Source organism: Orbicella franksi, chromosome 11 (genome assembly GCF_964199315.1).
Source record: "Orbicella franksi chromosome 11, jaOrbFran1.1, whole genome shotgun sequence".
Classification (NCBI taxonomy): Eukaryota; Metazoa; Cnidaria; class Anthozoa; order Scleractinia; family Merulinidae; genus Orbicella; species Orbicella franksi.
The window spans coordinates 9,075,372-9,088,873 of NC_138155.1; the positions used below are offsets into that span (position 1 = coordinate 9,075,372).

The following is a 13,502-nucleotide window of genomic DNA, read 5'->3' on the forward strand; positions in this document are numbered from 1 at the left end:
AGTACTCGCCAGATTGTCATGTCGTTTTCGCCACCTGTTGTAGGTTGTTTGCTTAAAAAAGGCTTACAAAAGGGGGTCATAGGCACCTCAGTACCCCTCCCCCCAGCTACGTCCCTAAAATACAACTAATAATGGGGTGGTTTAGATAAACATATACAGGCAAAAACTGACGATAGACAAATCCGACGTTTCGGCGACATCTTGGCGCCATTGTCAAGGGAAACTAATTAAATATCCGATTTCAAGAGTAACTAAGAGTTCAGAGTTACTAATTTGCATAATGGCGCCAAGATGTCGCCGAAACGTCGGATTTGTCTATCGTTAGTTTTTGCCTGTACATGTTTAAATAATGGGGTGGCGGTAAGTTTATTTTTACGAAACTAAATAGCCAGTGTTTGAAAAAGGGCCAACGAAAGTTAAATTTCAATTAACAGCAGTGGGTTGATATCTCTCGATGGTTGATAGTGGTGCAAGGGGACCGCGGACTTTTTGTTTTTGACGACGTTATATTTAACACCTGAGAGACACATGTCCTTAACTAGGACATTAAAAGTGAGACCCTTGATGTCGTTATGGAAACCGAGCTAGGTATTGTTAGTTTTATAAATCTTGACTACCAAAGTTCGTACTCACCCAGTCGTTGGACGAAGAAGCTTTTCAATCTGAGATGAAAGCTAAGTTGTAATAGCTAATTCCATATGGTATTTGTATTCATCATTTTGGACTAGATAATTGTTTGGTTGAATACAACTACCAGTTCCTGGCAGGTCCACACCAGCCTTAAGGTTGCCGCAAAAATTATATGTATGTATGTATGTATTCCTCGGAGGCACCTCTCGTATGGAGAATGGGCCGTTGTCTCCTGAGCTCCCTCCTGATGTGGAAATCATTTGACCGTGAAGGCCTGGAAGAAAGCCGTAGAGGACTTTTGCAAGTATTGGCTAAAGTATCTGATATAACGAAACCGTGAAAGGAAGGACCAAATTTGGGGTGCGTAATTGGTTAGCGCTCTGGGCTCCGGGACCAGCTGTCTGGATTCGAACCCTAGTCATTGTGTTGTGTTCTTAGGTGAGACGCTTTACTCTCACCGTGCCTCTCTCCAACCTGGTGTATATACAAACGAATTTACCTCTGTGTAGCTAGAGGTGGGGAACCCTGCGAAAACCTCAGAAAACCTCACGACAAAGTTACAAAACCCAAATCAAAATTCTACCTTTTCCTGGGTTAACTTAATCGGGCTCTGAACAACCCGGCCCAGGAGCTACGCTTTTAGGCTGGCCTAAATCTATTTATTATATGGCTAGCTCCGTGAGCGGGCAAAATGAATCAAATCCTGCGCTGTCATTGGCTACCCGAGCGGGCAAGATGGAGCTATCCTGCCCGTTCGGGACTACCCGCCGCGTCCCGCAAGAAAAATTTCCCCAAAAGCCATATAATAAATCCTTTATTGCCCAAGCTTGTTCGGTCAAGATGGCTGGATATTGGCCTCGTTCTTTTTTTTGCGAGTTTATGGACCTCGACTCCGTCTCGGTCCATAAACACGCAGAAAAAGAACTTGGCCAATATCCAGCCATCTTGACCTCACACTTGGTCAATAACCCATACATATTGCCCTATTCAGTCACGCAATACGCAGAAATGTTGCGTGACTTAGGTTCGACTCCAGCTACAATTGTGGCTCGATTGTAACTAATAAAGACGTAACACAAACATGGCCGCTCTGGATTTTCGATGAAATAAACAGTCGTGGTTTGGTTAGTTCTTCGTGTGTTTCGTCACAATCTGCCTCAGAACTAAATTGGTTTCACCATTGCCAATCTCTGGTTCGCCTTCTGTCATCATTGGCAGTACACTAAAAACATATAAACGACAATGAACAAAGAACAAAACTTATGACGAAACAAAAGTATGCGTGGAACACAACATACATGGACTGCAACGTTTAACAGCATCTAAACCAAAGTGGAAGTGAAGACACAAACGGACACACATGTATAAACAACACAAAACATGGCCTTCTCGAACGCGAGCACTACTCAGTTTGAAAACTTAAAAGAAACATCTGGAGGTTATTAAAAACTACTCCATTCAGAATATGACTGTCTTCACAATGCTTCAAGCGCTCAAAGTATGGCCGTACATCACAAAACAAAGCTACATCAACGCTACAAACAACCGAGCACTCAAATACACATGGCAAGACAGCACGTTTTAAACTCGTGGAGTGGGCACTAAAACAATGTCTGCGCATAATCTCCATCGTAGCCGCTGTGCGGTTCTATTGCAACGTCGATGCAAGATGGCGTCTTCTCAAGAGAGTCGTTTACATTAAGCTAATCGCACATCTTTTGTCTTTGTATTCGGCTGAGGAGTTTCAGATTTAGGACGACAAAAAATGATCTTTAATGAGTAGCGACTCTTTCCTACAAGCGTTTGGTCTATTTTGCAGTATGTGATCGTGAACTGGACTTAATGATTGTACACATTCGGTTGTCATGGAACATTGTGGACAGTACACAATTCTTGGCAATATCGGCGAAGGAGCTCATGGAATTGTCTTCAAAGCGAAGCATATCGAGGTATGTTTCGTTGTCGTTGATCTGAATTTTTGTTTTGGTATCTACACAAATATGCAGCGCTTAATTTATGATAGTATGTGATTTTGATTTTGTAACTGATCTAGACCTTTGCGTTGCTCCTTGTAGTAAGCTTAATAGTTTTGGCCTGCTACTTAGTCTCTGAGAAAGAATGGTCGATTGCAATTATTGCAATTATATGCAGAAGGTCGAAATTTTGTGTGGAGAACTAGGCCAATTTTTTAATCATTACTTTGTTGTTTTTAATTTTGGGTTTGAGTAATGTACATGGTAATGAGTTTGAAACAAAAGAAACAAAAATTTGTTCTTGCTATTGTAGAGTGGAGAAGTTGTTGCTTTAAAGAAAGTTCCTTTGAGAAAACTGGAAGATGGGATACCAAACACTGCTCTGAGGTTTTCAATGTTTATTCTATTTCCCAGTGTATATAGAACTATAAATTGTTAAAACTTTTATCATTCCAATTGGTCACTCTTTTAAGTGTAGTCCATTCCTTTTCATCCGTCAATGGTTTAATTTAATCAATCCCGTGAAATTCCAAACACAATGGAAGACAAAGCTGTGGAATGAACGACACAAACAAAAGAAGCCCCTGGCATGCAAATACATGTAGAAACTGTTTATAAGATCATTCATTAAATTAACAGGGATGATATCACATGAAAAAGTACAATGCCAGTTACTGTGAATTTCTGCTACAGTAGCTTTTGAGTTGGGACCTTAAGGGCCCATTAACCGATTCATGCGCACGCTCGCGCGCGTTGCTAAGGAGGTGAAATTTCAGTTCCGGTTACTTACGTCAGCCTGAGGACGGAAATAAAAACAACTCATAAACTTGCAAATTCGCATACATTTTAGATGTTTTTCTTTGAAATGCAAAGTGAAAAAAGTACAAGCAAAGACAAAATAAGAGAAAGACAGTAAAACAGGAGCAAAAGAAAGAGAAAAACTAACTCCGTGTGGCTTTATTTGATCTTATGGAAGTGCGCTGGTAGTGTAAATTGAGCACACGCTGATAGGGTAACTTCCAATAGATATCGGGCGCACTTCCGGTTTCTTTAAATGCTAAAGGAAACACAGTTTTTTTATTAAATCCAGCCTTTTTCGATGAATTTCGATTAAAGCCAACATTGGCAACATACACCTGTAGCTATGCATTCCTTTTTCGAAATCATGCTTTTTTCAGAAAATTACGAGTTTTTCAATATTTTGAAATGTTCTCAAAATCTGACCTTTTAGAAATGAAACAAAATCGATGCATAGCGTAATGAGAATTTAAATTAAAATGTTAAATCAATGAAAAAAATCCCGAGAAAGTAATTTGCCTGGGAGCCTTTGCATTTTTTCTGTAATAGTCACATGACCATGGACATGGCCTGATGACATCATCACTAGTGTTACTGATCATGAAAAAGTCGAAACACATGACATAACTCTGAACTAACTTAAAATGATGAGGTTATATGAGACTAAATTTTCCTTAGCAACAGCTTGAAAAGATCAGTTAATGGGGCACCCTTAAACTTAGGTTTACATGATTGTATAATTATATATCAGTTTTCTTACGGTATAGTGTTAAACCTGCCAATTCACCTTTAACAAATAGAGGAATTTTACTAGTAAAGGTAAATTGTTATGGCTGGGAAATAAGTGCTGTAATATGCCTGACCGCTTGACCATGTTAAACCTTATTAAACCTACTTACTGAAATGCAATGGATTGATCAACTTGTTGAGAATCATGACTTATTACTTGTCTCTCAGTCTAGTGTTGATACTTAAGATTTAATGAACATGACCAATTAATTAATTTGACAATTGATTGACTTTCAATTGCTACAACCTAGAGAAATCAAGGCACTTCAAGAAATAGAAGAAAATCAAAATGTGAGTACCTTCGTGTACATGTTAGTTAAAGGTAAAGTCTGCATATGAGCCATAAAGTGGCCCATCAGGCTGAACTTATCCCAGTTTCTGAAGCATGAAGCGACTAGGAGTAAATGTATTAATTTTCTAATCCTCCCTGGATGGGATGCTAGTCCATCATATGGTTACCCCCAGCATTAATTAAATTTGATGGTACCCATTTATACAACTGTGTTGAGAGAGGCACTGTAAGAGTTAAGTGTCTTGCCCATTAAGAACACAACACATTAGGTCCGAACAGCTCGATCCAGAGGTATAGCGCACTAAACATGAGGCCACCATGCCTTCCACACATACATACACAATGTAAAATTAAATGTATCTTCTTTGAGTTGTAAATTTCATAAAATACATGTTAATTGCATCAGTCCCATAAATTTTTATTTTTATGTAACTTTATCAGGTTGTGAAGTTGATTGATGTGTTCCCTTACGGGACAGGATTTGTGCTGGTGTTTGAGTACATGCTCTCTGATTTGTCTGAAGTTCTGCGCAATTCAGCCAGACCATTGACTGAGGTTTGTAGTGAATTTGATCTAGATACCTTGGATATACTGTACATGTAACTTGTGTCGATTTAGCCTCTGCAGTGTGACTAGCTCCATATAGTTGACTCTAGCCAGTTATGATCTTGACTTTTCAAATAGACCCTTAGTTGTTGTTTGTTGTTACTTTCTTTAGATTTAAAACAGATCTTATGAATTCTTTCCTGATAATATGAATTTTAAAAAGTATCCCCTCGCTAATACACTGTAAGCACTGAAATGTGATAAGTACAATGTACCACCTATTGATACATGTAACTATTCCCCCCCCCCCTAAAAGGCATATTTGTACAGATCTAATTTGATCAAAATTTCACAACAACATTAAAATGACTTGAAAAGGTGCTTGCTTTCTTTCTATTTGTAGGCCCAGATCAAAAGCTACATGTTAATGTTGTTGAAAGGAGTGGTGTTTTGTCATGAAAACTCTATAATGCACAGGGTACGTACATAGAGGATATCACATGGTGGTGAGAAGATATGAATTTTATTTTCAAGTGGCAAGAACAATATCTCACTCATTCGCTGCACTCACTCATGAGATATTGCTCTTGCCACATGGTACACGATGTAGTAGTCATTATTTTAGGGGAACACTTCTCAAGATATATTTACATAATTATACATTTCTCTTTGTGAAGGACTTGAAGCCTGCAAACTTGCTCATCAGTTCCACCGGGCACCTGAAGATAGCCGACTTTGGTCTTGCAAGAGTCTTTTCTAATGAGGGCAACAGACAGTACAGTCATCAGGTTGCTACAAGGTACTGTTCATGTAATAATTATATCAAACATGAGAGACAATGTTTCATCAGGATATCCAAACACTGAGAGGAGAGTTGAGAATATGATGCACAGTAGAATATTTTTGATTAAATTTGAGGTGTTTGGATAGCCAATGAAACACTGTCTTGAGTGTTTGAAATATTCTCTCAATCAAAACAAAAACTAAGGAGTAAACAGGGAAGTAAAATTGTAAAATCTATGCTAATTAAGACCAGGTATCCAAACCTCCTTCCCAGTTGTGATTTTCTTAGCTTTAACTCAAGGTGAAATATTAATTAAGGAGTTTGAGAAGTGTAATTGACAAACTTTTTTTCTTTTTTAATGGCAAAGAAGAAATTACTGAAAATTAATTGGGGCTTATGCTGGATTTCCATTGACATGTTATTTGGTTTAGAGATATACGTTTGACTGTCAATGTTACAGAGAGGACACTCGGCCTGTGAAGAGTACTTGACTTTTTTTGTACAATTTTTATACGTTACTTTAGTGACTACAGAATGAGGGATCTTTAATTTAGTGTTTTTACACCGTGAAGATGCTAAACGAGATTATCAATAATCAGAGTTTAATGGGAGATCTGCTGTTGGCCAGCAGATGATCATCACGAGCATGCGTAGTTGTGTCATTGCTGTGTAGTTTTGCCCTCATGGTCTTGCGCTGCGTGCATTTTTAGCTTTGCTGCTTTTGCCTTTGGTTAATGCCCCCTCCCACCCACCTCTTGGTTCATGGTGGGCCCTGTGTCGAGGCAAGTACATTTATTCTCCACTGAGAATTCAGTGTCACAAGTGCCAGGGGGAGGTGACCCATGGGAGGTTACCATGGTTACCCCCTTTACTTGCATTTTGCCCACACTCGCCTGCTCGTTGCCTGCTTTGCTGTTTAATGGCACCTACACTCCATTTGAATATTGCTTATCGACAAGTTGATTAACCTTGAACATGGCTAGTCTGTGGAGAGTAAAAGCTGTAATGAGATGATGCTAATTATTAGTAAACAGATACTTGTGTGCCACAAATTAAAGAAATCTGCTTGCTTGATCACTTCTGTAATTGTCTGTTCCTTGTTTAGGTGAACTCTCTCTCTTTTTGTTGTCAGGTGGTACAGAGCACCAGAACTACTCTATGGAGCAAGACAGTATGACGAAGGAGTTGATCTTTGGTAAAAAGAAAAAATTGTACATACATACATACTATGTTTTAGTACAAATTTACTAATGTTCTATCACAAATGCTGCTCTCTGATTGACTAGCCTACTCACTATCTATTCTGTTTTAGTATAAATCTACATCTACTAGCATTCTATCACGAATGCCATTCTCTGATTGGCTAAGTTACTCGCTATCTATTCTGTGATAGATAGTGAGTAGTGTAGCAGTGTGCCCTTGTTAACAAAATTGTGGCCGCTTCTTGGCATTTTCGAAGTGTCTATGAAGAGGATTTAAATGAGGTTTAGAATGACTGGGAGATTGATACTAAAACAATTAGATTATTCACTCTTGATTTCTATGACTGATGGTTGACTTGGGCTGCACCCTTGTCAACTATCAGGCATTATACTTCACCACTAAATTTTCTCCTATTCTTATTGGTTTAAATTGATCACGTGATGCAATAATGTTCATCCCCAGACAGACACTATCAGCCCATAGTGCCTGTCTGTGGAATATACCCAGATGGATAGCACCCGTCGTTGAAGATATTTCTGTAAACAAGTGGGCTTAGAAAACAAACAAATGAATTTGTATTAAGAGGGTTTTTGATAAGTTAATAAAGATGTTGAATTTTCGCTCTCGTAGCTTAGTGGATAGAGCGCCCGCTCGGTGTTCGGGAGGTCATGGGTTCGATTCCTGTCGGGAACTCAGAATTTTTCTTTGTCCCACGCTCTTGTCATGTTGATTAATTCACCTTCACATAAGAGGGTTTTTGTTGTTTTCTTTTTCAAATTTTACATTTGGCTTTCAGGGCTTTCATGTAAAAAAGTTGAAAATAACTCAGTATGATTTTTGAATTAGCACAAGGAAGAAAATTTAGTGGTGAACAATAAAGACAATAGAGTGTTTATGTCTCGGAACTGTTGATCTGATAGTTGCCCCATGGAAATTTGATGTACTTAAAACTAGCATATTTGTCCTCGAAGCTTTGCTTCTCGGGCAAATATTTGTTTTAAGAACATCGAATTTCTGCCGATAGTTCCTCGACAGAAACACTCTATTGTTTAAATAGAAATCTCGAGCTCTTAATCTAATTGGTTATTAGATAGTGAGTAGCATAGCAGTGTGCACCTTTTAACAAAATGACGGCCAATTCTTTGCATTTTTGAGGTGTCTGTGAAGAGGATTTAGATGAAGTTTTGAACGACTAGTAGATTTATACTGAAACAATTAGACTGTTAGTTCTCAATTTCTATGTGTGATAGAACTTGACTTGGGCTGGGCCAGCCCTTGTTAACCATCACGCGATAGAAATCTTGAGCTCATGATGTGGTTGTTGAATAGAATGGTGCAAAGTGGGTATACTGCTCTACTCTTCTTGTTTTGGAGGATTGTACAGTAAGAAGGAGGATGTAACTACAGTTATCAAAAAAAAAAGTAACAAAACAAACAAACAAATAAACAAACAAAAAAGAGTAACAAAAATAACAATAATAGCAAAACCATTGAGCCAAAAACTAAGGCACCGCAGGATGTGCACTTTATTATAATTTTTATGACTAAATGCAAATGTAGCTCTGCAAGGGGGTAAGATGAATCAATGCTGAAATTTGATTGGCTAACCTGACTGGGGGTTTCATTAAGGGCCTGGCATTTTGCAAATTTACCAGATTTGAGGCCAATTTTGTCTGCCTGGTTTGACCATCTATAGGGAAGTTATTCTTATAAATAAGTTCTTTTCAAACATTTTGCCTGTCTGTGAAAACTTATTGCATGAATTCCTGCTCAAAATGTTAATGAAATCCCTGCCTGAGCAAGCAGGATGGGGCTATCTTGACCCAGCTTGTATGCCACAAGAAAGTGGTGTCCTGTATGCCATATGTAAATCCTTTATACAAAAAGCACTTAGTAATTTGACAAGATGGCTGGATTAATTTTAATACAGGGAGACTTCAAGTTTATAAATGTCTAAATGTCTTAGTTGCATGCGCGCCAATGCAGCATAACAGTTTTTTTAAACTTAACACAAATAACTTTGCTCAACCTTAAAGTATGTGCTATTATTTTGTTTCATCAGGGCAGTTGGGTGTATTTTTGGAGAACTTCTTAACAACTCCCCTCTATTTCCAGTAAGTGGAAATGTCATACGTGTGTATACAGTATATTCATGTAGGCCTGCTGGTTACACTATCGCATTCCATACAGGGAAGAGGGTAATGTCCTGTATGATAAACGATGTATATACCACACAAGTGAATAGTGCTTTTCACGCGTTCTGATTGGTTAACTCGGAGGTGATTAGCATTGAAAGTACTATTCACGTCCGAACATAGATTGAAAATTCCCGACCACCTACCGACCGGTTTATTGTCAGAAATAAAGTAGTTATTTTTTGTGCGCTAATTATTCAGCTTGTGTGGTACCTACTAAAACACTCACCACTATTCACCGCCAATTCGGTGAAAAATTGTTAAGTAGAACTTACTGATTCCAATGTTTGTGACTTTACCAGTGATTGTAGAACACTGCGTTAAATCATTAATTACATTATTATACACTGGCAGTGTTCCAGATAAGCAAGAGGCCTCAGGTCAAAAATTAATCCCGACAAGCTCAGCTACACGACCCAACAAATTAATAGAAAATTTATAATGATTTGGTGGGAGCAGTGGGAATTGACCCGTTGGAATTTCCTATTGACACCCAGCCTTGAAAACTTATCTGGAACCCTGCATAGCTACTAAGTTTTGTTCGTGTCGATCGCATTTTCGAGTTCAAACTACGAGAAAAAGTGGATAATGTAGACCTCAGGAAACTACAAAAAATTCCACAGAAGTAGCCGAGGGGTTTTAAAGAATATCTGACTTTAGGCGAAAACTATGGAGAAATGAAAACTTCCAGAGAGGTATACTGTTAAAGCCAACCATTGAATTCTTCGTTACATTGTTACAACTTTCAGTCTAAATTGGTTTTACTCGCAGCTTTAATGTACTGTAATGTAAATTACGTCTTTCTTTTCCTTACAACAATGTATATAGTAGAATAATTATTGAATTCAGTATTTGTGTTAGAGCAGTTTTCAGTTGAGTGTCGGAAGTAATGAGGCAATTACTTTGGTTTTGGTTTTACTACGGTTTGAGATTGGCTGATTATAGTCTAATTACCACACTCAATTAAAAACCGCTCTATGCAGAGTGATCAAGACCTCCGTTTTTATAACTCTTTCTATTTCAGGGTGAAAGTGATATTTCACAGCTTTTATGTGTGCTCAGAGTGCTAGGAACACCGAGCCAAGGGCAGGTATGTGCTGGGCAGTAACAGCATTTTTTCAGACCTTTGTTTCTTCCCGAATAATATTGTTCAATGCCTCGTAAATTTTGCGATTAAAAAACGCTTCAAATGTTTGGAAGCAAGAGAACTATACTTATATTGAGGTCTAAGTAACACTGTGTAAAACTGAAGCCGGAATTTGCGGAGTAATTTACACGTACATGTGTTTTTTGTAGGACTTACTATTTTGTTTTCTACGCTTGCTGGCAACCAAACGTTTTAGAAGTTAGAATATATTTGAAATTCAGCTGAAAACGTCCACTGTTCTCATAGCAGCAAGGGTAGAATTGAACCATGGATATTTAAGCACTTTACTCGTTAAGCCTAGTTCACACCAGCGACATAACGACATAAACAATTACATATACGACATTAGAAGGACGTTATGTCGTTATGTTTGCAGTTGTGTACATTCTGACATAATAGCACACGAGGGGAAAAAAAAAAATCTGATCTTTTCGTTATGTCTTCATATTACCGACATGGGCGATTATGTCGTTATGTCGTTAGTGTGAACCAGGCCTTAGTCTGCTCTTCACGTTCCTTAAAACACCGCGTGGCCTTGTGAAAATATCTACATGTATTGGAGATACGTGTATTGTGGAAGAAATTGTCTAGTAGGGTTATTCACTGTGAAAGTTGAAATTGAAATATTTGTAAAATGGGGACTGGCTAAAACTTCCTGTACTCCGTAACAGGGAATGACAGAACTGCCAGACTACAACAAAATTGTGTTCCCAGAGATGCCGCCCATCCCACTTGAGAACATTGTACCTGACGCCTCACCAGAGGTAGGTGTGACTAACAAATATCAGATAGTCTTCGTCAGTGGTTTCTCCGGATAGAGGACAGGGGTTTCAGAGCATCCCACTTCCTCGTAATTTTATCTCTCGACCTATTGGTCTTTTCCGTCTTGCTGTCGTCCCCTGTAAATTAGGAGACTTAAGACACTTCCTAGACAGTCGTTTGCGCAATTCCTTGGAGCTTTCTTTGTTTTTAAATTGCTCGTCTTGTTCACCTCTTTTGACAACTTAGGCGACACATGTGCACTCATGCCGCTTGACTATTCGTGACCTACTGTAAGACGTAACTAATCTGAAAGGGTCTAAAGTTTCCCTGGAAGTAAGCCTGTTTTAGCACAAGAGAGAATTTTGTGTGATTGTTGGCTCGGAGGTCTCAGAAGACGCTAAATGCAAGTCAAATAACATTTTCTTGTTGTTGTTTTTGAAAGTGTATTTCTAACACATTCATAAATGAAAAAATGAAAAAACAACAACAACAACAACAAAAAACAAAACAAAAACACAAACACAAACACAAACAAAAACAAAAACAAAAACCTTTTGCATTTCTCTCCCGCTTCCCGCCTTCTTTGAACTCCCCCCCCCCCCCCGTTTCCTCTCCCGCCTCACGTTCCCCCTATTTTCCCGGGTCCCTTCCCCCATCCCCCCACACCTTTCCTTATTGAACAATAATAATTTGATGATTTTTTGTGTGGTCTTCTTTGAATCTGAAATAAACTTGTTCTTGTTTTCGCGGCTTATCCCTCCCCCCGCTCCACCACAGCGAAAAGTAAGGAGGCCTGTTCACAAATTAAATCTTAAAGTGCCCACCAACCAGATGCCTGACGTAGAACTGTTGGACCTTGTAGAATTATATACTAATCAAACTTTTTGGTGGATTGCTAGAGCTATGATTGCATGTAATTTGTTGGTGTTTTTTTTTTTTTTTTGTTCATTTTTAGGCGGTTGATTTGCTCAAACGGTTCTTGGTGTATCATTCCAAGGAGAGGATTTCTGCAGCGGAGGTTAGTATTTAACAAAGAAAGAAGCCTAAACCGTGTATTACACTGATAAAACACGACCGGCATTTGAGAACACGAGGTAAATGTAGAAAACACTCGCCTGTGGCTCGTGGTTTCTACATTTCTTGAGTGTTGTCAAATTTCTGAAGCTTCTTTGCTTTATGATATAGAGGTAATGTGGCGAAAAACAATAGAACACACTTTTTTATGTTTTATACTCTGAAATAAACATGGGTTTTTGACCAATCAGAGCGCGCGCAGGGTCCTATCTATATAATAAAAGCAAATATAGTAAAATCCATTGAAGTTAAGACTGCCGCTACTTGTTCCCTATCATTTTAAGAAGAAACATATTTCTCGACTTGGGGAAACTTGTTGCTTCTGACCAATGCTATACAGTATAACCATCGGAACTGTTCGTGTGTCGTCGGGGGTTCTGACACAAGTTACCTTTTGGATCTGTTTTCGAGAATATACTGATTTGTAGCGAAGGGAGCGAATGTTCGGCAGTCTTCGAGAGTATTCGGAAGTGTTCTTGTTCAAGATTGGTTGGAAAATAGCGAAGTATTGAGATTCTTGAAGAAAGTTTATGTGAAAAAAGGCAACAACAACGCTTCCGTACTGAAAGGCACTCATTTCTCTTTACTACTTAGAAGAATTTGTTGACTCATTAATGGTAATTGTGCAACAGGCTATTTCCAAGATGCCTTTTATGTCTATTTCAAGACAGGTCGTCGTGTAAAACACTTTCTATGAAAATGACTTCGATTACTTGCGGATGAAAGGACAAAGAGTCATTTTGGCACAAAGGCAAAAGCGGGGAAATCAGAATTTACCTTTCCCGCTAACCATCTATTTGGCAACGTATTATCGAATATAAGTAGAACTAGACGATGATCTTTCAGTGGAGTAAATGGTTATTTATGAATTGATTGCAGGCTTTACTTCATCCATATTTCTTCACGGAACCTCTTCCAGCTCACCATTCTGAATTACCAATCCCAGCACGCAATGCCCGCAAGACATCAGGACGAGGTCCGTTACGTCGCGCGTTTGACATTGATGTTCCCTTGGAGAAATCGCTTGTCAACCCAGCGTTACTAGTGCATAATGTTGTCGGCATGCCTAACTTTCAGCCATAAGAGTAAAACCTTGCAACCTTGGTGTAATATTTCAAATGTGTCCTGGAGCTCAGTTACGGCATTTTGGCCACGTACAAAATAATAGTTTACTAAAATAGAAAAACACTAAAGAGATAATAATAAACCATAAAGGAATAAGGTTAGAGAAGATTAACACGGATTACAAGTGACGAACGTTAAAAAATTAGGTTAAACTTTTCAAGATGTGCAAACCATGACGTAGCTC

At 38.6% G+C, this 13,502-nt stretch overlaps 1 protein-coding gene across 1 annotated transcript; it reads left to right on the top strand.

Annotated features, from left to right (window-relative positions):
• Window positions 1-2,005: 2,005 nt before the first annotated feature.
• LOC145502415 (cyclin-dependent kinase 20-like) lies at window positions 2,006-13,276 on the top strand. The gene is made up of 12 exons (XM_081481743.1): window positions 2,006-2,579; window positions 2,917-2,990; window positions 4,442-4,481; window positions 4,924-5,037; window positions 5,432-5,506; window positions 5,706-5,827; window positions 6,945-7,007; window positions 9,078-9,129; window positions 10,235-10,300; window positions 11,029-11,121; window positions 12,075-12,137; window positions 13,073-13,276. The coding sequence occupies exons 1-12, from the start codon at window positions 2,496-2,498 to the stop codon at window positions 13,274-13,276; spliced, it is 1,050 nt and encodes a 349-aa protein (XP_081337869.1). The 5' UTR covers window positions 2,006-2,495.
• The last annotated feature ends 226 nt before the right edge of the window (window positions 13,277-13,502 follow it).

Coding starts and splice junctions, on each gene's coding strand:
- LOC145502415 (XM_081481743.1), top strand. CDS start 2,496: ATGGAACATTGTGGACAGTACACAATTCTTGGCAATATCGGCGAAGGA. Junction 2,991..4,441: donor ATACCAAACACTGCTCTGAG/GTTTTCAATGTT, acceptor GCTACAACCTAG/AGAAATCAAGGCACTTCAAG. Junction 5,507..5,705: donor AAAACTCTATAATGCACAGG/GTACGTACATAG, acceptor CTCTTTGTGAAG/GACTTGAAGCCTGCAAACTT.